At 43.9% G+C, this 27239-nt stretch overlaps 1 protein-coding gene across 1 annotated transcript; it reads left to right on the top strand.

Moving 5' to 3' along the window:
• Nucleotides 1-21945: 21945 nt before the first annotated feature.
• Nucleotides 21946-22905, top strand: LOC147700579 (olfactory receptor 5AR1-like). The gene has a single exon (XM_086929132.1). The coding sequence runs from the start codon at nucleotides 21946-21948 to the stop codon at nucleotides 22903-22905; it is 960 nt and encodes a 319-aa protein (XP_086785258.1).
• The last annotated feature ends 4334 nt before the right edge of the window (nucleotides 22906-27239 follow it).

Genomic DNA, 27239 nt, shown 5'->3' with positions numbered 1-27239 from the left:
TTCAGGAGGTGCGACCGCGGGTCTACGGACCCCGCCATTAACACACAGATTCAATCTCAGGGATATGCAGAGTCCTCTCACGTTCAGGTCACCCCGACTTGACGCATTTAAAGAAAACCTTTCCGTTTGCAGATATGATCCAGTACCCGGTAAAAATGATCTAATGATATTGGCATCACTACGGTTGAGATCTGCTACTGATATCTTGCTATGCTATGTAGGAATGAAGGACCGTCTAGATAGAATATATGAGTTTGTTCAGACAGGGAAAGACCCTGACAGTATCAAGGATGCCATGGAGAAACAGAAAGTTGACATTCAAGCACAAATACTACGATTCTTTATAAATTGCCTAATAAGAGAACGAGACAGGCCTGGAACAGATCAAAGTGAATTAGATGCACTAAACAAGTGGGGTCAAAACATAGCCGAAGGAAAACATGACAAGGGGGCTTGCATAGCCAGTATGTACAAGAAAATTAGAAAAGCAGTGATAACAGCACACCAGAAAGAAAAAGCTTCCTCCGAGGAGGAAGAAGAACCTGAAGAACCAGAAAGGACTCCAGATACTATAGCGTATGTAGGTAAGGGAACTTACCTTAGGAAAGGCATCCGTCCAGAAAGCAAGAGAGTTTTTCTCTCTGCTTTAACAAACCCGAATTCTTCTGAACACCAGTTCCAGGAGACTGATAAAAGACTACGAGAAAGAATGGGGTACCATGTACTCAATTCGATGGATGAACAAGAACTAGCCCGGTCAGCCATATTATGGGCTGAAAATGAAGACATATATAATGATGATACATTAGCTCAGACATTTCTGAACCTTTCCCCAGACGAACAGAAATTAGCAGGTGTATACATGATTCAGCACCTCCTCACGAAATACAGAAATAAACATTCCGATCCAGGTCCCTTACACGAAACATTAGAAGCACTACTCATGGATAGATGGAGAGGTTTCAGTACCAAGTTAATACAGATAATTCTAGAACAACGACATAGATATAGCACTTTTGTAAGCACCGAATATGTTCCCGCTCCGCCCCCAGAAAGGAAAACGTATCACATGCAATGCCTGAGTGGCATTGAAAGTCAGAACCCCTTACGAGAAGTGCACCCAGTTATGGGTGAGGATCATGCCTTGAAACGTGTATATGTGCACACGCCACTGACTAAGTTAGAACTGTTAGAAATGAAGAAACTAGTTCCGTGTCATGATAAAGACCCTGCAGGTTTTCACAGAGAGCTTAAAGACATGTTGTTAATGGGGGATTACACGTATGATGATATCATGAAAATGTTAAAAGTACTGTTGCCCACGGGCATTTACGAGAAATTAAAGGAAAAAGAATGGGAGGTGGGGGACACAAAGATTACATGGGCAGAAATAGAAGACGAAGAAAGCAAACGGGTCCCAGGGGTAGGCCTTGGGGACAAGACTAAAGCATTACCCGGTTTAATAGTACAGGTCCTGCCAAGATTATTGACAACTAGAAAGGAAGATTGGGACGCAATCTCGTCCTGTAAACAGAAACATGATGAAGATACTAGTGACTTCTATTCAAGATTCGAGAAATGTTTCATTATAAATAGTGGCCTACAACCAAGTAGCGAATCATATCCACACCTTTTTGTATCAAAACTAGTCGAGAATTCTCTACCATTAGTTAAAAACAGAGTGTACAAGGTTGAAAGTACTTGGCAGGCAAATACGCCATCCCAGATGTTACAAATGTTACAATATCATCAGAACAGAATTAGAGAAGAACAAGATCAGGAACAGAAACGTATGAAAGACACCAAGATGAAAATGTTAGTAGCTCAGACGGTCCCAGCCGACGGTCAGAGAAAAGGTGGGACCCAGACAAGTCACACTACAGTTTCCGTTAAAGGGACATGTAATTACTGTAAACAGCCAGGTCACTATGTACATGAATGCCCAGTCCTGAAACATAACATAGCAACAGGTAAAACTAAAGAAAGACCGCATCCGCCTAGACAAGATCAGGTCCAGCAACAGACCTCACAAAATGTACAGCCAATGCAGAATACACAGCCTATGCATGCTCCATCTCATACAGCACAGACAATAACAGGACCACAGCCCATTGCCGCGACTCAGCAAGTTTCACAACAGATGTACCAGTATGCCCAGTCTGCATACCCAGATTACCCCCGATATACATGAAACAGCCTAGAGAGGGAAGGTGGCTTGCCTCTTATTGAAATTCCTGTAGATCAAGAAGGTCCTTATGTACACAGTCACGTATTGGGAAAAGACAGAAAGTTTTTAATTGACACAGGGGCAAGCCGCACCACGATCAGCCATAATGAAGTCCCAGGGGCACCCCTCTCAGGCTCACAGAACGTTTCCCTTGGTTTTTCAGGACAGCCTATTGTAAATGAAGTATCGGAACCAGTACCCTTGGCTGTGGGTCCATTATCACGAGTTACAGATTTATTACTTACGAACTCATGCCCAGAAAACTTGTTAGGAATTAAAACTCTGAAGGCTCTAGGAGCTATAATATGCTGTTCCCCGGAGGGAGTTAGACTCTTTCTACGGGATTTCAAGGGTCATTATGTTTTACGAGATTTTGATGTCAGATTGAAAAATGTACCAGATCACCTATGGGCAAAAGGCCCAGCTGACGTAGGTTGTATGCATATCACTCCATACCGTGTTACACTCAAGACAGGAATTGTTCTACCCAGAATCAGACAATACAAGTTACCACCCGATGCTGTAGTGGCTTTACTGAAAATCATTGAAGAGCTCATAGCCCAAGGAGTGGTCGTAGAGACCGACTCCAATATCTGCAATTCCCCTATCATTCCGATTCTTAAACGTACAGACCCCAATGCACCGCCAGTATATCGGCTGGTGATTGATCTTCGAGAATTGAACAAATGCATTGTACCACAGTACCCTGTGGTCCCCGATATCTCTTCCCTATTAACTGCTATTGATTCAGAAGCAACGTTCTTTACTGTAATTGATCTCAAGAACGCCTTCTTTAGTGTACCGATTGATCCAGAGAGCCAATATCTCTTCGGATTCAGTTTAAATGGACGAAGCTTCAAATTTTCCCGCGCACCTCAAGGATTCACAGAAAGCCCCAGCATCTATAGTCAAGCACTGAAAAGACAACTAGATTGTATTCAAATGCCAGTTAACACCGCTTTACTGCAATACGTCGATGATCTACTGATCACCGCACGAAGTGAGCCCGAATGTGAACAGGCATCACTGACAGTCTTACATTTCCTGGCAGACAAGGGACACAAGGTGTCCCCTTCGAAGTTACAATTCTGTGTTCAGCAAGTTGTGTACTTGGGTCACTTGCTGTCCAAAGTGGGGAGACAGCTCACTCCCGATCGCATTCAGTTAATTGTAAACATGCCACGACCCCAGACACAAAAGGAAGTGCGGGCCTTCATAGGCCTCACCTCGTACTGCAGACAATGGATTCCTCAATATGCATTTCTAGCTAAACCACTCATCCAGTTAACGACGCAGGAGGCAGCAACTTCGACTGTCCTCCCTTGGACTCAGGAACATACACAAGCCTTTGAGGAATTAAAGAAAGCATTATGTCAAGCACCAGTTTTAGCGACACCATGTTACAGCAAACCGTTTACACTTTTTGTTACAGAACGTGATGGTACAGCGTTGTCTGTCCTCACTCAAGATCAAGCAGGTTCACATAAGCCTTGCGCTTATTTTTCAAGTACACTGGACTCAGTAGCCCAGGCACTCCCTGCGTGCTTAAAGTCAGTAGCAGCAACAGCGTTAGCAATCAGACAGAGCGATTCAATTGTTCTAGGACATCAGTTAACAGTACAAGTTCCACACTCTGTAGAGGTTCTTTTAAATAGAACCCAGACTCAACACTTGACTATAGCCCGACTGACAGGTTACGAGTTGACACTATTCCAGCCACACATAGAAATCAGACGCTGCAGTATCCTGAACCCAGCAACACTGTTACCTACTATTATGACAGATCCAGCCCCGCATGATTGCATAGAGATCATTAATGCAGTAACAAAGCCCCGACGAGACTTAACAGATGTTCCATTGACAAATCCAGACCTGACACTTTATGTGGATGGTTCATGTTTAAGAACAAGTACAGGAGAATTAGTGGCCGCGTATGCAGTGACCACTGAAACTGAAGTTAAAGAAACACATCGTATTGATACACTGTCTGCTCAAGCGGCAGAGCTCATCGCTCTGACCCGAGCCTGTATTCTAGCCAAGAACAGAAATGTCAACATATACACTGATTCCCGTTATGCGTTCGGAGTTGTACACGACTTCGGCATGTTATGGCAAGAACGAGGTTTTCTGACCTCTCACGGTGCCAAGATCCAACATGGTCCCCTCATTCAAGCACTGTTAGAAGCAATACATCTGCCTTCAGGAATATCCGTCATGAAGTGTAAAGCACATACTAAAGTCACAGATTCTGTTTCCCAGGGTAACGACCTGGCAGACCAGACAGCAAAACATACAGCACTGACTCACACTCAGACAACTGACGCAACAAAGACAATAGGACCGACAGGTTGCATGACAGTCAGGGATCCCGCACTAGATGTTATTGATATTCAGACACACGCTACTCCAGAAGAAATAAAGAAATGGATTGAACTAGGAGGGATCCAGACAGATCAAGGTTGGATGACAAAGGGAAAATCTACATGGTTTCTCCCTGACTCTATGGTTCAAGTCATGATAAATACAGCACATAGCCCAGCACATCTAGGAGAGAAAGCGATGTTAGACAGTTTACAAAATCTTTGGAATAATAAACACTTACGAGCAGCAGCGAAACAGAAAGTGCGTACTTGCATGATCTGTTGTCAGTTCAATCCAGGTAAAAGCGTCCCTGTAGAGCAAGGTGGATTTCATCCTCCCGATCACCCTTTTGAAGTCCTCCAGATGGATTATATCCAGATGGACCGTTGTCGAGGATTTAAATATGTTCTCGTAGTTGTTTGTGCACTGTCCCGCTGGACCGAAGCATACCCAGTCCCAGATTACACTGCTCCGACCACTGCCAAGCAGCTGGTTCGTGAATTCTTCCCACGATACGGCTTGCCTCGTGTCGTGTACTCAGATAACGGTCAGCCATTCTCATCTGCGTTAATGAAAGAAGTTTCTTTATTACTGGGATACCAGTGGAAATTCCATTGTGTCCGACATCCTGAAGCCGCAGGCCTTGTAGAGAGGCATAATCAGACACTAAAGATCCGCCTTGCCAAAATATGTCAGGAGAAAGGGGTCGACTGGATAGTCGCCCTGCCAGTGGCACTATTCTACATGAGAATGGTTGCCCATTCGAGATCAGGGCTATCCCCGTACAAGGTGGTCTTTGGCAGACCACCGAATATGTGGGGGACGCCCATTCCGAAAAAGATTACTGATGTTGATTGCAATATGTTGACAGATTACCTTGCCTCCTTGATGTCTGCACTCCAATCATGTCGTTCACAGGTTGCCGCAGCCTTCCCTGACAACACTGATGTAAAGCCGCATGACGTCCGTCCTGGGGACCTCGTCCTAGTGCGCAATTTTGATAGAAAGAGTCCGTTGGAGCCCCGCTGGAAATCGCCGAAGACCGTCCTTCTCACCACGAGGACCGCCGTGAAGATCGAAGGGAGAAAGGGGTGGGTACACACGAGTCATGTGAAAAAATTTTCTGGACTGAAACCTGATCGAGACTCGTCCACCCCCACCAAAGACTGTGTTGAGCCTAAAGACTTTACAGAATCTGAACGAGAAAAGACTCCCCAAGAAGAGTATCGTATGAAACTCCGATCTAGCAAGTCAGACAGTTTAATTGTTTAAGTCCTCCCCTAGGTGAATCGGTTAAATAGTTTCTGACATGTATCCCCTAGATCGAGATAGAGATAGAGAGAGAGAATATAAGAAACGTACATATTGTAAATCACTGCGTAGTCACTGTATAGTGACACTATTAATCATGTTTATTCTGAGTATTTTAATTATTGTTGCGAGCATCCTTTTACCTATCTACTACCCTATTTTCAAGCGTTAACAATCTGCCTACAATGTCTCTGCTGAACACACTTTTAGCAAGTTGCCTCCACATGAACTCTCCTACAGACTTGCGCTGCGCAACAATACATTCATTAGTATGCTACATCATTCCCATCAAACTAACAATGCTACAGACTGCTGGATATGTGGCCGACTCCCTCCCTTCCAGAATTACAAGGGAGCTCTGCCCCTCTTTCCGTACCCGTTCACTCACAATGGCTCCTGCGGTGCATGGTTTAAAATAATTAATTCCTTAGATCCTGATATTGCTGTTTTCGACGGGGGCTGGGTTTGGGGAAACCTGAACTTAGTCCTGCTCGACGTCTGTTACCCTGATAAGAAGGGACTCCCCACTAGAGTAGGAACTGATCTAGAAAATGAAGTATATGGATTAGGTAACTATACAATTAGCCTTATGATTCTTACTGTTGAATCCGATGACGCACCTGTTATACCCACTATGTCAGTATTGCCAGTTACTGGTGAATTATGTATCAGGAAGAAAGGTTCAGTACACTTAGGTCATAGTAAATGCACTACTGTGGTCGAATTCAGCGATCATGGAAAATCGTCCTTTAAAGCTATCAGTCATTCCTACTTTGTTTGTGGTCACACCGCATACATACGTCTACCTCCGGATTGGGATGGTACCTGTTACATTGCATTCCTTCTGCCACCTGTTTTCCTAGCTCCCCCTGATTACCATAGAAATACCAATCTAGTAAAGAATAGACCCAGAAGAGATATCCCACTTGTCGACTACACAGAAACGGCATGGGAACAGTACACCGATTTTAATAAAGGATTCTTTTTCTTTTTAGGACCTGTTCAGAATAGTAAACTAATACGTAGATTAACTAGAACGCTTGAAGCAGTAGTGAATGAAACTGCCTCCGCCTTAGGTAACTTAACAGAAGAGCAGTCCGCCATGCGGGTTGTTGTCCTTCAGAACCGTCTTGTTATTGACGTCATCTTGGCAGATAGAGGCGGAGCTTGTAAGGTCATCGGGTCAAGTTGCTGTGTTTTCATACCACAAAACGCACCATCTGTATATCAAGCTATCACACGTCTCCATAAAATTGCAAATCAGATACATCAGGATCCAGGCACCTGGACTTGGTCCGGTTGGTTCTGGACAACGTTAACAGCTTGGGGATGGAAGATCCTATCCTTCCTAGGCATTGGCCTAGTCCTAGTATTCAGTTGCTGCCTGTGCCTGCAGTGTGGGCCAGCGATTTGTGGACTGTGTGCCACCTCTTGTATTGAACATTCTAGTTTTTTCTCAAAACGTAAAAGAAAGAAAGATGAACAAATGATGTTACAAGAACAAACTGATCGATTCATGAGGTTCGAGATTTCATGAAGGGTCCGTAGGGAACAAGGAGGGAATGAGGAAATATAAATTTTATGGTCAAGTTGTGTTCCCTAGCGCGTACCCCACCGACTCCATGTACCAGCTTAAAGTGCATGTAACTTCCCTCCTGTGCCAGCTATGAAGACGCAAATACATTTGCGTCCAACGTTAACTTGTCCTCTTTCAGATCCACCCTGAATGGGTTAAATAGTCCGTTCCTAAGTATGCTATGCCAACGTCTTTTTGTAGTGTACTTTACGTGTTTTTCCTGCTCTGGCAAAGTAGGCCCTGAATTCCTGCCATCGAGCCTCTTTTTCTGGCTTCTGACTCTGACAGCCTCAGCCCAGGCTGCTTCTGTACCCGTGAACTTTGACTTACTTCCAGCACGGCCCCTTGCGCTCAGCTCAGCCTGCTTTCTGCCAAGACTGACTATAACCTTCGAGTTATCTGTTCCGCTCTCCGAAAATGCATTCCTGCCTACTAGCTTCAGTAAACATCCTCCCCAGCTGCAGAGCCAAAAGGCCGACCTGTCTCAGTGCAAGTAATTCATAGCTTCTGTTACCATGCTTCCATGGAAGGCCCCGTGCCCCCACGCTTCTCATGCAGACACTTAGGCGCTTATACACGCATCCCCAGTTAGCATAGAATAGCTTCTGCCCTAGAGACCTTTCCGCCCAGATAATATGGTTCCTAAACATCAGATATCAGATATGATAGAAGTACAAGTTGATCTGACATGCCAGACTTCTGTCTCTCTCCGTCAGTGTAAATGTCAAGTCCCCTGCACCCCGTCAATCACACGTCATGCAGCTGCGCGCGCATCCAAGCTTCTGATTTCTGCTGACATTGCAACATTTCTGTTTGATGCCACCCACCTGCGTCACCTATCAGTGACGTCTCTAGCACACACCTCCAGTTCACGCCTCTTGATTACGTACTAGTACCACGTGTATACTGTTATCTTGTCTTCTCTCAACTGTTACGCCTCCTACATTGTTTCCTATGAAATGAATTAAGTATATAAGCTATGTATTGTCAATAAAATGTAGCGCTCTATCCCTTCTGACACCCCTGTGGTGGTCAGAATCCGATATCCTGGTCTTGACCATTCCTTTTTGAGGAATAAAACCCTTAGAAACTCTAACACCACGGACTCTGGTTTTTTCTTTCCGATCTGAGTTATTATTGATTAAAGTACTTACCGGCATAGAAATTAAGAGAGTAAATTAATTATTTACGTCAAGCTGGGGAGACCAAGTGGGCAGGAAGGGCAGTGAGCTGTTGGGATTTGAAGAAGAAGGACATACAATAAAGAAGGTCCTTGATCTTACCACACTGTGTCTGCCTGAGTTATTGGGGCTAGACACTACAGGGGACTTTGAAAGAAGCATGCAAGTAACTTAATTGCAGGTCGTGTTTGGTTAATAAAAAAGCATGGTCACTGGACGTTTTTACGTAGACTGGGACCATGCTCGGTGTATGAACATTCTCCGTTTTAAGTGCACTTTTTGCTCTCCGTTCTTCAAGCAGAAACACCAAATGAAAAAACATTCTTCTCAATTAAACACCCTCCCAAGGTCTCCGGCTGTCCCCCCGGGGGGAGCGCTTCCTGCCGTTTGAACATTCCTCTTACACGGCCTATCAATAACCTTCTGTTTCTTGTGTCTTCATTGCTTGATTCTTCTCATGAGAAAACATCACTCATAGTTGTTGAAGTGTAACTCATAGTTAAACAGAAATTAGGAAACTGTCACACATGGCAAATCTAAAACCTTGGCAGCTAGATGCATGCTGGCACTACAGCAGGTGCATTATCAGATAAGGTGTCTTATGTCCTCATTGAGGTCAAGGTGTTAATATATCTCAGATGGAGGATATTGAATCGGTGGATAAAAACTATGACTTATTGCAAAGTGGTGTAGTTCTTGCTCGGGGTAAGGAGGCAACAGTTACCTCAACACCCTAGTGTGTCCTGCCCTTTACCTGATACATACAGTATGCAGCAAAGGCTTTAACTACACAACTTGTGCACTTATTTCATCAACCTCTGAAGGATAAAAGACTTTGCTGGTCTTGTTAAGAATCAGGCCTGTGACTTGTGGGCTCCACATGAATAACTGAGCACTTATGGCATTTTCCTCTTACTGTTTCTGTGAAAAATAGAATTGGTGTGATGTTCTTATTGTAGTTTGCATTTGTTGATGCCTCTGTCTAACACAGGTAACGTGTCAAGGGCTGTTACATAGTATTGTAAACTTTTAATACAACTTTATCCCAGTGAAGAGGCTGCAAAGCGCTTAATTCGCGGAATATTGTTAAATACAAATTCACTTGTAACAGCAGGAAAAGCATTATTAAAAAAATGGTTTATTGTTCCCTTTACCTACCCCTTCCCTCTCTTTGGCTAGACTATCTGACTCAGCCCGCCCCCAGAGATCAACTTGCCTTCTATACTGTTGTGCTGCATACCTAGGCTAACCCCCTATTGGACCAGCTGTCTACTAGGCTTAAGGTCCAGATCCTGGTCACCTGTCTCCATGCTGGTGCTGAAGAGCAATCTCTTCTGGGAACATAACCTACCTATGAATTCAGAACTTGCTTATTATTTGCCTCTTTGTATATGATCGCAGTCGCACCACTGTGCAACACTTTTGACACAAGATAAGAAACAAGCATTGAAAATGCAATAGGTCTCGCCTTTACTTAAGTTAAAGCCATTTGCGTTGCTATACAATGCCATTAGCAAAGCAAATGGCTTTAACTTAATCAAAAGTGAGACCTATTGCATTTTCAATGCTTGTTCGCTATGTAGGTTGCTGCATGCAGCCTACATAGAGAAAATTGCCTTGCTGGGTCACTCTCCGTTGCGCCTCACCAATCACAATGCTGACAGTGCAGCGTTGTGATTGGCTTAGGGGAGGGGAGGGAGGCTGCCTGCCTCATGTTCCTGCGGAGGCAGGAAAGCAGGAGGCGGAGCTGGAGCACAGAAAACACGTGACCCGGGAAAGGTAAGTTGAGTTTTATTTAAAAAAAAAAAAAATTACATTATTAACCGCCCCCTTCCCTCATGACTACTCACCTTTTCATCCGAGCCCCCCTATAACATCCCGATGGCTGCGGAGTCAGCCTCTCTCTGTCATATCCCTATTTACTGTAGGAATCCAGACTGGAGTCACCAGTTTACCTGGTAATCGTCATTTCTCAAGGAACCCTTAAAATCCCATGTGCAATATGTGGTAAGTCGGCCCTGCGTTACCTCAAAGCTACCAGTGCACCCTCTTATTGGTAACTCCAGGAGGCAGGAATGTCGGGGGAGATTAGGGTACTATTCAGGGCTCGAGTCGGGGTACCACGCGGGTGGATGGCGTCTCCCCACTTATTTCACCGGGAGCTCGATAACTGGAGCAAATGGAGTCCCACATTCACTCTTTGGCCTCTCTGGGGCGAGATCGTAGCTCATTAAGAACGCTGCTCACGCGCTGGCTTCTCTGATGCAATTGAATCTAAGGGGTGAGCGAGGGGAGGCAATGAGTCTGATGGTGCAAGCCACCTTTCGTGACGTCACTTCCTGTCATGACGTCAGCGTCCCCCCACTTCTTTTTTTAGGACTTGTTCCCTGGTGCTAATGACACCCTAAGAGCGCTATCGTCACCCTGCCACATGGTATAAATTGGTACAAATAATACACCTCAGAGTGAGCCATTAATGCAGTACATAGCGTGAAATGAAACACCTCTAGGTGCTTGTCCATTAGCGCCTGTTAAAGGTTGCAGCGTGAGCCCTTATACTGTGGCTGCTTTCATGAGTGAAAGGGAAGGACCTGCGGCTCTCTTTGCAGAGTACCCGACAGATAGTTCAATAGAAAAAAAAATGTAGGCTTAAAATGACTATGTGGCACTGAGTGCTTGAGGAAGATGCCAGAAAGCGCTACAGTCAATACCTTCCTGGCTGACCCTGCAGTTAAAGCAGTTTTGACAGGCACGCTCCTGTCTCAAAACGTTCATAATAGTCCCTAGTACAGGCAGCACAGTGTAAGCTCCCTCCCCCTCTGAGCAGGCACAGCGGGTGCACAGCAGTGTAGACTGTTGCATAAATAAATAGCAGTGCAAACGATAGAGATGCACACGATGTGAAGAGAAGGTGTCAGTAGAGCAAACTTTACCCTCACCGGTAGGTACTTCATGAGTGGCTGCGGGGACAACGCTCATCGTAAATACAACATGTATCTTGCGGCCTGAAAACCCATACAGCGTCTATTTATTTATGTAGGTATTCTGGAGTTTGTTAGAGCGTTGTTGTCAAAGAACCCCCTCAAAGCCTGCTGCAGGAACGACCAAGCTCAGAGGTTGTAGGATAAAGCACTACAGAGGGCGACGAGACTAGCCACTGTGGAATACAAATATGCCCTTGGTGTGCCCCTTACCTTTCCCTGTGGAAACATATTCCCCCTCAGGAGTGAATGCCAGTCGCGCTGACCTGTACTGGGATGGACATAAGTCATCCTGAGTCGCAGTAGTAGGCAGGCTGTGTGAGGATAGAGCCTAGAAGTCTTGCACCACACTTTACAACTCATTACTATATATCAGTGCCTCCACCTTTTTCATCGGGTCCATGAACCCTAAATTCCACAGTACAACCAGGCATTTCTCTTCCAATATTATATATCAGTTTGGAACCTCTGTGCTGATGGTAGAAACTCACTTAAGCAGGGCATATAGGTGGCACTTTTTTAGCATTAAGACATTTGATTTACATGTATCAATATGCATAGTTACATCCCTAAGTCTAGTGGACGAAATGAAACGTGTGTCTGCTGAGACATAAGAAGAGTCTGTGTATGTTTACCACATGGGAACTTTTGCTCAGCACTCTTTAGAGGTGTGCATTCCTTTGTGATAAATGTGTAAAGGGCACATTGCCTATATTAAAAATGTTTGATATCCATTGGCAACATATGTGGGTGTAGGTGTTGCATCCTGCGGCGAAAACGGAGGTTCTCTTTTTCCATCAACCCTCCCCTCTTGATTCAACTCTCTGGTGGCCACAGGAACTCAGCCTTCCCCCTGTCCCTAAGGACTCTGTAAAAAATCTAGGGGTCAAGTGGGACTCTAATCTTTCTTTTAGCAACCAAATACAGACCGTTTCAGCCGCTTGTTTTTCCAAGATCAGGATGATTAGGAAATTCATCACCTATCTCCCTAGTGATACCAGGAAAACCATAGTCCAGGCATTGATTACATCTCACCTGGACTATGCGAACGGCCTGTATTTAGGGTTGCCCGCGGGCCTCCTACATCGGCTCCAGACAGTCCAGAATGCGGCTGTTCGGCTGGTCTGCGGGGTTTCCCTACGCACCCATATTTCGCCACATCGCAGAGCATTACATTGGCTTCCAATCCATCAAAGAGCTGCATTCAAAGCCATGACTTTAGCCCATCGAGCAACTAGGGGTAGGGGATCGGCCTACCTCTCTGTTAGTATTCGTCCTTATTGTAACTCTCGGAACCTCCGTTCCAACTCCCAACATCTGCTTTCCATACCAAGATTCAGGAAAGCACGTTCTGGAGGTAAAACCTTCCAGGTCTGTGCCACAACTCTCTGGAACAAACTCCCGATCGCAATTAGGATGATCCAGGAAGAATAACCCTTTCGTAAGGCACTAAAAACTTTTCTCTTTTGTTAATTCCCCCAGGACTATCACTCTGCTTTCACTCAGAAGCGCCGGGACACCCCGTTGGGGTAGCTGCGCGCTATATAAATTACACAAATAAATAAAATCCTAGCTGGAACTTTGCAAACTATTTTGATGCCTACCTGGGGTGTGTGGTCCATTCTTCCGCTGCTGCCAGTAAACAAGAACCCTAATACCTCAACAAATAAAATGATCACACTACTTGTTTAATACAAGTACAAACAAAGTGTCCCTGCTATGCAAGAGCAGTTGCAACTCACCTCATAGGCTCATGGCAAATAAATCCATATGTATATTTATGAAAACACCCTACAGCTACCCAGAGTCGGACCATACAAAAGAGGAAACAAATAAATATTTCTTCACACTTTTTCATTTCAATTGTTAGTTTATCTGCAGTTTTATATAGCACAGAGTAAGCCCCTAGGTGCTCGTAGGAACTAACAGACCACTTTGCAGATGGATATGTTTCTCTGTGCAATTTTTTTAATCATTTATTTACAATCAAAGGGAGTTCTGGTTAAGATGCCTATAACCTGATTTAGCCAGATGTCCATGTAAGGTGATTGTGATAACAGGTTGGTGTGTCAAGAAAAACTAGACCCATTTATCAGCTGATGCCATTATCAGAGGAAGGGTCCTTGGAATAGTAAGATTTCCATTCTGTTTTGAGGTTTTTGGTAGGACATGACTGCCTGGTATCTGGTGGAATTGGGTTCCAGACTTTCGGTGCACTGATTGTTTTAGAGTTATTTTTTTTGTTGAATGCAGGAGAATCCAGCCTGAGGGAGACTACACTGTGGTGAGGGTTGACACCTCACATGATTATACTGAACAAGCGGCTACCTACATCATAATCATATGAAATCTCTACTATTGATGTCATAATGCATTCACAAGTGCTTTATTCACCTTCTTACTTCATCAAATTTGCTTGAAAATGCTCCATTTATCCACTCTTTTTTCAAAATTTTCTCGGGTGTAAAACCCCCTGACCCCCCTGTAGGTTGTTCGGGCTCGCTCGCAATGCTTGCTCACCTCAGTGCAACACCACAATAACTTTACGGCTCACCACTTTCAAATGTCACCAGCTGCCACTGATAAGACTATTTACTAGGTTGAATAATTCTTCTAAAAATTGGAGGACATCTTCTATTTTGGGAGTAAGAGATTCTTGCTTCTATAATCGAGCATTGGTATTTTGTCATCGATTCCTTGTATAATGCCTTGCTAGGCAACTTATATGTTTTTCTCCACACTCTATACATTTGTTTTGCTTCCTTTTTTAGTTGCATTGGATTTGCTGAGAACCACAGAGTGCATCCTACCAGACGACTTGGCCCCCGGGGCTTCATAGGGAGCAGGAAATCCAGGGAGCTTCCGAGCCAGTCCTCAAACTCATTTTATCTTTCTCCAATTTCCCCTTCCAAACTAGGGATTGATTCCACTAGGAAGCTTTTCACAACAAATGGTACCTAGTTTCGACCAGCATTGACTTGCTTAGCGGGGAGGGTCAATTTATCATTTATGCATGGTTGTGTGCAAGGAAAAGGGCACTAAGTGGTGGTCCATCCAATATATTAGGATAGGAGCATCCGCAGTGAGCTCAGTGATATTACAGAAAATATTATCCAGTAAGTGGCCCAATTTGTGGGTTGGTTGTTTTACGAACTGAATCATCAGGATGGCTGCCATATCATTAATAAGGTTTTTTATGCTTTTACTGCTATTGTATTATTGTTAAAATGTAGATTAAGATCAACCAGTAATGTGAAATTGGACTTCTGTAGGCTAAGTTGAGCTAATAACTCTGGGAGAGCTTGGCTAAATTCTGAAGTGGGACCTGGGGGCCAATACATCAATATTCCTGAAAAGGGGAAGGTGGCAGAGAGCTCAAGATAGAAGAGCAGACTTTCATTTCGGGGAACTTTTATGGTAGTAAATTGTCCTTTTAGTTTGTTTTGAAAGATTATGGATACCCCTCTGTGAAGGTTAGGGTGGGTGCTTTTGGCACAGCAGATATCAGTTACAGTGAGTTTGTTCCCCTGACCAAGTTTCCTGCAAGATAAACACTGAAAAAAATATCATTCAGACTGGAGTTAAATAAATTCAGAAAATTCTTGTAGCCATGGATGTTTCATGAGAGGTGCTTGGTTAAAAAATGTGTGTTGAACATAGCCGTGGCCTGTTGAGAAGGGTAGAACCCGAGCCTGAGTTAGCACTTTTCTGTTTATTAAAACAGAGCCAAACCCCACTCATTAACCAGAGGGGGGAAATGTTTTTAGCAATTTCTTCCTTGGTGGCACTCTCATTGATCCTCCAGAATTGGATAACAACCAAAGTACCGGCCTTTTTAGAATGGTATATAAAAATGAGTTGAGTAAAAAAATATGAAGAAGCTTATGCGAAAAGTATTGGAGCAAGTAAAAGATTTATCTCAGTATGGAAGTATTTGGATCAGATGGAAAAATATCTCCAAGGGTAAATACACCCAGCTGACTCTACAGTAATGTAGCTAAGCACATCTGCAATTTGGAAAAGTACTGGATAAAAGATAAGTCAATGTACTAGATTAATGTATTGTAAAGTATATATGGACAATTTAGTGGAGAGGAAGTTTAGGAAATCAGCACTTTAGCACCTGCACTTTACTATCTAAGAAATATTTTTGATAATGTGAATCAAAAATGGGAGCACACTGCTAGCCTCTCCGCCGGATCGCCCCTCTGCATTCTGGTATATGCAGTGCGTATGACTTGAAGAGTTGGGAAAAAGTTTGTGAGTGTTTCACCAAGGTTGACGCAAGTAAGTACTTGATATTTCCAGTATCTCTAGACACGAGACATTGCTCGTGTTTCGGAATGGTATCCCTCATTAGTAGAGAAAAGTTCTGGGGTGGCAGAAAAGGCTGCCAAACAACCATCACAGGCTTCGTTGCCTCTCAGGCGTGTCTCCAAAAGCTCGTCAGCTTGGGGCCTCACGGGAGCCCTATAACAGGAATCAACAATGGGAGCACACTGCTAGCCTCTCCGCCGGATCGCCCCTCTGCATTCTGGTATATGCAGTGCGTATGACTTCAAGAGTTGGGAAAAAGTTTGTGAGTGTTTCACCAAGGTTGGTGCAAGTAAGTACTTGATATTTCCAGTATCTCTAGACACAAGACATTGCTCGTGTTTTGGGATGGTATCCCTCATCAGTAGAGAAAAGTTCTGGGGTGGCAGAAAAGGCCGCCAAACAACCATCACAAGCTTCGTTGCCTCTCAGGTGCGCAGGTGCGTCTCCAAAAGCTCGTCAGCTTGGGGGCTCACGGGAGCCCTATAACAGGAATCAACAATGGGAGCACACTGCTAGCCTCTCCGCCGGATCGCCCCTCTGCATTCCGGTATATGCAGTGCGTATGACTTGAAGAGTTGGGAAAAAGTTTGTGAGTGTTTCACCAAGGTTGGTGCAAGTAAGTACTTGATATTACCAGTATCTCTAGACATGAGACATTGCTCGTGTTTCGGGATGGTATCCCTCATCAGTAGAGAAAAGTTCTGGGGTGGCAGAAAAGGCCGCCAAACAACCATCACAGGCTTCGTTGCCTGTCAGGCGCGCAGGTGCGTCTCCAAAAGCTCGTCTGCTTGGGGGCTCACGGGAGCCCTATAACAGGAATCAACAATGGGAGCACACTGCTAGCCTCTCCGCAGGATCGCCCCTCTGCATTCTGGTATATGCAGTGTGTATGACTTGAAGAGTTGGGAAAAAGTTTGGGAGTGTTTCACCAAGGTTGGTGCAAGTAAGTACTTGATATTTCCAGTATCTCTAGACACGAGACATTGCTCGTGTTTCGGGATGGTATCCCTCATCAGTAGAGAAAAGTTCTGAGGTGGCAGAAAAGGCTGCCAAGCAACCATCACAGGCTTCGTTGCCTCTCAGGCGCGCAGGTGCATCTCCAAAAGCTCGTCAGCTTGGGGGCTCACGGGAGCCCTATAACAGGAATCAACAATGGGAACACACTGCTAGCCTCTCTGCCGGATCGCCCCTCTGCATTCTGGTATATGCAGTGCGTATGACTTGAAGAGTTGGGAAAAAGTTTGTGAGTGTTTCACCAAGGTTGGTGCAAGTAAGTACTTGATATTTCCAGTATCTCTAGACACGAGACACTGCTCGTGTTTCGGGATGGTATCCCTCATCAGTAGAGAAAAGTTCTGGGGTGGCAGAAAAGGCCGCCAAACAACCATCACAGGCTTCGTTGCCTCTCAGGCGCGCAGGTGCGTCTCCCCTAACTATTTTCTCTACTGATGAGGGAAGTTAACCTGAAACCCGAGCCATGTCTCGGGCGATATCCAAAAACCCAGGACATGTATCGGGTCTAGAGATCATCAGTTCAACAAGTACCTACTTGCACCCACTAGGTGAACCACTCAAGAACTCCATGTACCAAAGTCCCTAGGGGCGATCCGGAGGAGGGGCTAGCGGTGTGCTGTCCATTGCGATTGTTTCTACAAATTGGCTCCCTTGAGCTTTGAGCTGACGAGCTCCTGGACGACGCACCTGCGTGCCGTTCAGGGCATCGAGGCCTTTGACGGTTGCTTGGCAGCCTTCTCTTCCACTCCTAACTATTTTCTCTACTGATGAGGGAAGTTATCCCGAAACCCGAGCCATGTCTCGGGTGATATCCAAAAACCCGGGACATGTATCGGGTCTAGAGATCATCAGTTCAACAAGTACCTACTTGCACCCACTGGGGTGAACCACTCAAGAATTCCATGTACCAAAGTCCCTAGGGGCGATCCGGAGGAGGGGCTAGCGTTGTGCGGTCCATTGCGATTGTTTCTACAAATTGGATCCCTTGATCTTTGAGCTGACGAGCTCCTGGACGACGCACCTGCGTGCCGGTTCGGGCATCGAGGCCTTTGACGGTTGCTTGGCGGCCTTCTCTTCCACCCCTAACTATTTTCTCTACTGATGAGGGAAGTTATCCCGAAACCCGAGCCATGTCTCGGGCGATATCCAAAAACCCGGGACATGTATCGGGTCTAGAGATCATCAGTTCAACAAGAACCTACTTGCACCCACTGGGGTGAACAACTCAAGAACTCCATGTACCAAAGTCCCTAGGGGCAATCCGGAGGAGGGGCTAGCGGTGTGCGGTCCATTGCGATAGTTTTGATAATGTCATAATGTCTGTTGGGAGAATATTTTCTAATGGTAATGATTGCAGAAGTACAAATTTGGTTGTCTGTATCAGTATTCCTTCTTAATATTTTTTTTCTTTGTTTACTCAGCTCAATACATTTTTTATAAAAAAGAGGTTTCACAAGAGGTGCTTGGTTCACGTGCGTTGCCCTTTGTCCTAATAACAATCACTCATAAGACATGAACCGCTCCGAATTCTTGGGGGGATTTGTTGAAAAGCAGACAAGGTTGGTGAGCCCAAAGCAGCATTGTGAGATAGGTACAGATACCATAATCACCCTCCCCAAGTTATCTTAAACTCCTTTGTTATTTTGCTTATTGTGTTTGGAAAGAGAAAATTCCGGATGAGGAAATTCCACTTGGTTTGCAGCAAATCCTCTGTGGCAAGTCAAGACCGATGCTTGAGATCAACTGGCAGGCCCTAACAACATCTTCTAACTGAACCACAAAAAAATCAATACCTTGGGCACGGAGCTCCTGCTCTACTTCCTGAATAATGTGAGAGGAAAGATTTGATTGAAATTTAACTCAAGTTACATCACTACTCTCCGACATGACCGTTAACACTTGTTAATGCATTATAAAAATATGTTTTGTTAACTTAAGTGGGAATATTTTTTGTAATTTAAACTTTTAATCAAATATCTATTTTAAAGTCAATAGTGTTTTTCCTTTTGCTCTACATTCAAATAGAATTAATTTACATTGACATAAAAAAAATGTAATTAACTTTTCCAAATTTAAAAAACGTTTTTATTTTTCCCCCTAACTTACCATAAGGAGGTCTCCACACTGAAAGTGTAGTCTGGCTATGGCAAAGTACAGAAAAAAAAAAGGTTTTATATTAATATTAATGTTAATATTAATGCAATGTAATTGTATATATTTATTTTAAACATAGAACATAAGAACCAATGCTACAGCGCTACTAACTCAATATTGCATGTTTCTATTATTAATTTAAACATATTAAACTAAAATTATTTTGCTGAAGGGAACGCGGGCGGAGTAGGAATTACTGCTCTCACTCAACAGGAATCTTTGGGCTCCAAGAAGCTCCAACCTAAAGCATCTCCTGAAGCCAAGATCTTTCTTTTCACCACATCCTTTGCACAGTGGTCCTGCATCTTTGGTGAGCTGCTCGATGTCCTCTTGCAACACCTGTGTCTGCGGCCTGTTGGTCCTCTTCAGGGTCTTTCTTGACTCCAGTGGGCTCCCTGATTGTTGACGGCCTACTCCAACTCCCCGACTCTTGGTGAGTCATTTGGACCTTGCTGGTTTCAACACTGCACTTTTTTTGGCTACCATGTTGTTTGCAGTTGCCAAGGCATGTTGGTGCTCCCAATGGACATCGAGCCCTCAGCTATCAATATGTGGCACGAGGAAGCTTGTGAATGGCTTCCAGTCCTCCTCAGCATTGTCTGGTCCACACAGCTGCAGCTCCAAGTTCATCGTCAACTCTCCTGCATCTCCTGACACCTGTGGGTATTCGTCTTTTGTACCTCCTGGTCACTCCTGAGTGGCATAGCCTCTGTCCACTCCGCTTGCAGGTACTTCTCAACTTGAATCCACCTTTGGGTTCCTCCAGACATTTTCATCGTATTTTTTAGCAGCATGTTCCCGAAGTCCTCCATTGGGTTCGACTGTGGTTTGCGACTTCACTTCACACCTATGCAACGGCTTCCCTGGCGTAGGTATCCTGTTTCCAAGGGTATCCACAGGTGGGATGACTCTCCAACCTTCTGTCTTCCACTGGGGTTCTTCAGGGTCCATTGGGAAGGGTCTTGTTCTTTAAAATTGCAACTGCAAATTACCCATTGAATTTAAATGAGTGCGCTGTGGAGTTCCCACTCTGCACACAACCTTTGTGAGGTTTCTAGATACTCACCTGGGTGGGCCCTTGAGTCCCCGGCTCTTTACGTTTTATGGGTCTACTCTTATCTTGAGTCATGGTTCGTATTCCCCCATTTTTGTATATGGTTTGGTCTCCCCCTGGCAACCACTGTGTATTTGTGCTACTTACCTGTTTTATATGCAAAGTATTATGTGCATTGTGTTATATCTCCGGGTAGGAGATATTGTTATGTGTAAGTGTCTTAAAATAAATATCCATTTTTATAAATAAACTGTGTGGTTCTTTTTCACTTAACCCATACCCTTAAGATTAAGGTCTGGTAAAGCAAGCTGCTTTACACTCCTTCTGGACTAAGCCTGAAGGCAGGCATGAAAACGATCACATATAAATACATGTAAGTACATGATATTGAGTACAAAACTGCAGTTAACCAAGCATGTACATAATTGTCCGAGAAAGTATATGAGAAAAGCAATTGTAAGGACAAAATAAGGCTGACTAAGACTTGAACAGTTCCAGACACAAAATGTAAGAGTGAACACGACACAACAGATGTGACCACGCACTGGGCCCGCCTCCTGTGAGTCTGCAAGGCTGTATACACATACTGCTTGAAAAATCAATCAAGTAAACTAAATTCAAAGCCACAATAGAAGCAGATAGTCATGTTGAAATGCACAAGCCACCCTGATGAGCTCAATAAACATGCAGCATTTTCCATCATGCCTGCAGAGTGTTTAATATGCCCGGGTCCTCGTCAGGAGGCCACTTCCGCTTGCACCACCCATTGCCGTAGTCAGTGCTGCCAATCACAGTGTCAACCCAGCTGCTAACCATCACAATCCTACAAGTGTGACAATTCTGACTGATCCAGGTGCCCAACTTCATAAGAATGGCTTTGGCAAAAGGTATTAGTCTTTTGTAATACATATTGAAATAATAAACAACTTTTGTTATGCTCCTCTCTAAATTGGACAAACACTGCCACCATGTTGCAGATTGTCATAAATTTCAGTGCCGACAATTAAGTAACAGTGCTTAGCACCAGAAAACGCCATCTCAAATAAAGCACTGGGCCTGTACCAGCTCCATGATACTCACCTAGGTCTCCATTTGGGTTTGATCCTCCTGACTCCAGGCCATTAAGGACAATGTTGCAGTTCCTGAACTTTTAATCAACAAATTACTCATTTAGGATGCTAATTGGTAAAATGAAATCAAAACATGACTACAACATCCAGAATGCATTAGGCTATTGCACAAAGGTCCAGGGCTGGAAACGGTATTAATGACGGTCTGGGAAGGGGTGATCACCCACTCTCTCTCAATATTTGGCTACTACCTGGACAGTAATTGGTGGTAACACAGCTATCATCCTTGGGCTGATGTTCATCATTTGACCTACTAGTTGCAACTCAGGTCTTTATTTTTTTAATACACTACAAAGCAATGCCAACAATTTAGCCAGATCAATGCTGTTTAATTCAGCTACAATATATTTCGCTTTTCCCACTCTGCAACTCTGGGAAATAGCTTGCTTAATCTCCACAACGGCCCCAACAGCGCTCGGATGCCTGGCTTCACCTTGGGGGTGCCCAGGAGTGGACATTTCACAGGGAAAAGCCAGGAAGGGTTCCACAGCGGTCTGAGTACAGAGCCAGGACACCCCAGCTGGGGTAGCAGGGCACTATACAAGTACAAATTCATTTCATTTCATTTCATAATCTTGTGTTTGATTTTTCCCCAGATCTTCCTTTATTCATTGAACAACAACACAAATCCCTGGAATTATGGAAAAGGAGAATCAGACTCGCTTGAGTGAATTTTTAATTTTGGGATTATCGCAAAATCCTCGGCTGCAAGTTCCAATTTTCATTCTCTTCTTAGTCATGTATTTATTTACTCTTCTGGGAAACTTTGTCATTATTACATTAATATGCATTGATACACATCTTCAAAAGCCCATGTATTATTTTCTGAATAACTTATCTTTCCTAGATATTGGTTTGACAACGGTCACCATCCCAAAACTGCTGGCAGTCTGCCTGAAAGCCAAGAAATCTGACAAATCCATCAATTTCTCTGCATGCATTCTTCAATTCTATTTTATCGCTTGCTTTATCAGCACAGAGTTTTACTTACTGTCGGTCATGGCCTATGACAGGTACCTTGCAATTTGCAACCCCCTACGCTATGCATCTATCATGAATAAAAGAGCCATGATTTCATTGACTGTAACATCCTGGACAATAGGCTGTCTTGACACTATACCACATGTTTTTATGATATCAAATTTATCCTTCTGTGCATCTAATGAAATCAATCATTTCTTTTGTGATCTTACTGCTCTTCTGAAACTATCCTGCACAGACACATATTTCATAAATATCGCAACTATCGGAGGAGGTATTGTAGCGGGACTTGGGCCTTTCATCTTAACAATAACTTCCTATGTGCTAATCATTTCAAATATCATGAAAATTCCCTCCAACACAGGGAGACAGAAGTTGTTCTCCACATGTTCCTCTCATCTGACTGCAGTTTTTTTGTTCTATGGAACTGAGCTTGGTGTTTATTTGAGACCGACCTCAAGCTATTCCTTGGACAAAGACAAGATATTTGCTGTAATGTATATGATCGTCATTCCAATGTTGAATCCAGTTCTTTACAGTTTGAGAAACAAGGATGTAAAAGGTGCTTTGAAAAAAGCTATCGGGAAACTAAGGCAGACAAACACTGTACTGCAGTAATTTAATCATGTAAGCTGTACTTATAGAATGTATCCTTATCTCTGGTCATGCCCCATGAATTAACAGAGTTTGTTTATAACATCAAGACCAAGGGGCATATTATCAATCATTGTATCGCCCTATTAGCAAGCTGTTGCTAACAGCAGTTAGCGACAGCTTTTAGGCCATAGCAAGCGGTTCGGGGCCCGCATTGCATGTCATCGATATTTTTCACTAATGACATGCAAAGTGGGCGTACTCTACCTGTTAGCGACTGAAAGCAGTTGCTAACATTGCTATCACCTATTATCAATGCAGGCGTAGTGAGAAATTTTTTTTCGCTAAGCGCGAATATTGCTGAAACCTAAGGCCTGCTCAGACCAGTTCTTAACCTGTATATCCAATGGGAGGTGGATATTCAGGTTAAGACCCTATTGGCATTAATGCATGAATATGTTTGTCTTATGGCATGTGGCATCACACCTGTGGAGTTTCCCATTCCTCAGCTAAGAAACAAATCATACAAAAGGAGGCTATAGAGAAAGAGTTTGAGAAGACATATGCTCTCACAACAAGGTACCACAGCCAAACACTAACTGATTAATGTGACATTTAAGATCAACATTCACTATACAAAAAAGGCAAAACTTGACTTGGCACACTTCCATCAAACCTCCTTGTTATCCTCATGCAAGAGGGCTTCAAATCCATTGAGACCAGGCAAATGGTGGATACACCTGATCTGCCTCCCAGGAGATTATTACCCATCGGACCACATGAATGGGTCAGCTCCCATGGGGGCATTATTAGGGTACTAAACTAGTTCTACCCCATGGGATGAACCCTTAATAGACATCACTTCAGTGGGTAACTGGGTCAGTGTTTCCCTGTTCCATATTTGTCATGCCAATGGACATTTAGTGCCCCACTGACCCATTAGTTTCCCAGTAAGGGAGCCAAATATTGATTATAGATCATGGAGAAATATGCTGCTGTCCCCTCCATACTCCTGCTTGGCTTTGTCCCTTTGAAAGTTCCCATCAGCAATGATATTCAGTCACGAGTCGCTGCGGCCACTAGGAGCTCACCCTCTAAATACTGTTCTTCGAGGAGTGAATGTCAGCCAACTACAAATTAATTAACTGGGTCTTTAATGGACATTTTTGACACATAACGAGCTGCTAATATTTATATGCATGTTTCATATAATGAGCTGTTGCACAAATCATTGAAGGGCTACGAGCCCTATTACAAGACGTTTGGACAAAGTCTTCACATCATTTAATTTCCGTACTGCCCTATATTTGAGGACCCTGTTTGAGTCTGGCAATAAACATGGAGCACTTTCAACAGGGCTTGGACTATTTTTTTATTGGAGTTTCTGATTTGATCTAGTTAGCATTTTCCAGCCACTTTGATGATGTCACTTGCTGTAATTTTAGCATGGCAAACACTCAGATGCTGTCATGTACTGTCAAGTCATCAGATTAAATGTCATATGCTGTCACTTCATGTGATGTCATTCAGGGTGAAAGGTGCATGATGTCACTTCTGCATTAGGGTAAAGTGATGGCCATGTAGGTGCTCCAGAGGCAGGTGGTCCCATGGTTGTCCTCACCAAGTTCTGAAACTGTAGGAGCAAAGGAGAACTGCACCACCTTTCCCACACTACCAGGTCGGTGATTGAGAACTGAGGGAGGGCACGTTTAAGGGAAAGCTTCCTGAGTGCATCCTGTGGATGCGTGCCAACTTGCATCTACACTGATGGCTACCCAATCAAGCATGCTCCTACAGTTTTATTCCAGAGGGAGGACAGATCTAACAACACACTTTGTGAGCCATTTGCCGCTCTCCCCAAATGAATGATACAACTATAACTCCACTGACCCTTTAAACAAATAAACCCACACTCGTCTTGGTTTGAATGATGTTCCCTCTCTTAATTTTCCAAATTTCTTATTCAGGACTTTTACCTTTCCTGAGTACTACTAGTCCTGCACTGATCCTGCTTGCCCAAAATCTCATTTTAACCTACTGGTCTTACATGTCCCGACCTACTGGTCCCAGCATCGAGTCCAGAGTTGACTGTTTACCAATATCCTCCTCTAGTCCGTCTATCGCTTTCATTAAATTACCCCAAGCTTTGGATACCACTCCACCTTTTGGTTTCCTTTGATTTTTACAGTGACCAGAAAACCCCTCAACAAATGGTGTTCTTTCAGCCCCCTTGCACTCTTTGCCTTTTTGGGAGCTGAAGCTGGCCAGAAGTCTCTCATCTATTCTCTAAATCATTCCTCTAACTTCACACCTCAGTCCATCCAAAGAGCCTTGCCTACCAATGAAAGTCAGAGAGACAGTACAGCACACAATATTACCCCACTTCAAGGTATAATTCTCTTCTCCCAAAGCATGAGAACCTCGCTGCTGTCACACGACCACTGAGCTCTTCACAACTCACCTCCAAAAATATATAGAGGTACCAACTGAAGCTAAGAGGTGTTTTCTACAGTACGTACCACCACAACTGCCCTAATCTATACTTCCCACCTCCTCCCTCACCCCCAACCATTCCATTTCTTTGATTAAGTTATCCTGGTATCACACGTAGGACAATCCCAATTTCCCTTTGTCTCCTATAGTTCTGAATAATGGGCTGGACAAACTTCATTCTTCTTCTTTGAACCCTTTTATGCCATCTGTCTACCTGTTAAGCAGCAGTTTCCTTATTCTCATATGAGGCAGCCTTTTTACTCTATTCCATGTTAAGACACTTTCACCTACAGTGTTCGCCCTTTCCTTAGCCATCCCTGTTGCCAGGTACTTCTTTCCTTGAACTGCAATTGTTTTTTTGTCTGGGATTCTTTCCTGTCTACCCCTGCTCAGAACGCAATGGCCCAACCCCAACAGCTTTCTCTGCATTACTTGCTGTGAGAAATTAGCTTGTTGGTTGAAAGGGGTTGAGCCTTTCTCAAGCAAGAGCCACAATGGCATCAGTGTGATCCACTTAAGTCATTAAATTAGCCTGTTCTTAACCCTCTGGTAGCTTGGCACAAAATCAGTCAGTCTTAGCTTAGAGGCAACGAGTAAAGTGAAATCTAGCACACAAAAAGGTCAAAGCGCCAACCGTGGACATCTTGTTGCGCATGATCGGGGAAATGTTTAAAATTATGGCCGACCATGATGGATCACAGTTTGAATACAAAAAGTGGGTTGAGCCTGTCCTTTGCTTACCTTCGAACTTAGAAGACATTTTGTAGAAAATGTCTGAGAAGGTAAAGTTCAATGTCGCCAGAAACCTGCAATGTCCATGGAGGAGGCATCGTCGTCGTCACGGTTATGGTCCCTTTGTCAAAGACCTTTTTGATATTTTGTCTTAAAGCGTGACCAGTCGTATAATAGAGAACTATCCTCATTCACTAATGGGATGGCCCAAGCGGCTGCATCACCGCTTAAGTATGAGATCAGAAATGTAAATCCTGATTGAGCATCAGGAAAGGCCTGGGGATGCACTATGAAATGTAAATGTATTCCTGTTAAAAATATTGGAACCTTGGCTGGGTCTCCTAAAAATCGCTCCAGGGCGGCTAACGGGACAGCTGCTGGTATTGTCATTGAAATGGATGGGCGAGTCCTGTTGGGCCTATCAAACAGTGGTGTAGAAAAGTGCAGGGTTTCCAATCTGGTTTGCATTTGATTGACCCTACTAGTCAGGTCAGCAGTTTCTGCCTGTGAGGCAGTAATTTCCATTTTTAAATTGACTAACATGGCACAGAGATCTTTCCATGGAGGCCGTTCAGGTCGGCACTGTTCGGGAGGACTATAATTCTTGGGACTGTTATTCTGTCAGGGCTGGCATTGGATCCTCAGGAACAGTGCCTCCCAGAAGCCCATCATCGGCAGCCCTGACTCAGTTTGGAAAAATCCACAGAGTATCGGAATGACCAGGTGGGAGGAAGGGAATTAGGGATGATACTTTAGGCAAGGAGATTTAAAAAGCAATACAAATTTCTGCAACAAGTGTTCCTATAACAGGAGGTGTAGATGAACCCAAGTTTGATATATCTACTAGTAATTACGAGTTTGTGGATCATAAGGTTGATTCTGTTCTGACATTTAGTGTTAATCTCACACAATCTTGCAGCCAGAATTTCACAACATGTAGTGATGATGTCACACAATAATGTTTACACTTATTTAAATGTTACCTTCACATGTTCTTGTATGTTAGATTGTTCTCAACGTTTGTGTTAATGTCGCACACGCATATCCACAGTATTTAGTGTTAATTCACCCCTCAGTGACCCAAAGTCTTTATCATAAAGGCACAGTTAACAGACCTTCCAGAATGCTGATGA

The sequence above is a fragment of the Lissotriton vulgaris genome, chromosome 7 (assembly GCF_964263255.1).
Source record: "Lissotriton vulgaris chromosome 7, aLisVul1.2, whole genome shotgun sequence".
In the NCBI taxonomy this organism is placed as follows: domain Eukaryota; kingdom Metazoa; phylum Chordata; class Amphibia; order Caudata; family Salamandridae; genus Lissotriton; species Lissotriton vulgaris.
Note: the sequence above shows the minus strand (reverse complement) of the source record. Positions and strands in the feature narration are given on the sequence as shown.

Bases quoted from the DNA above. Each gene is read 5' to 3' on its own strand.
- LOC147700579 (XM_086929132.1), top strand. From the start codon at position 21,946: ATGGAAAAGGAGAATCAGACTCGCTTGAGTGAATTTTTAATTTTGGGA.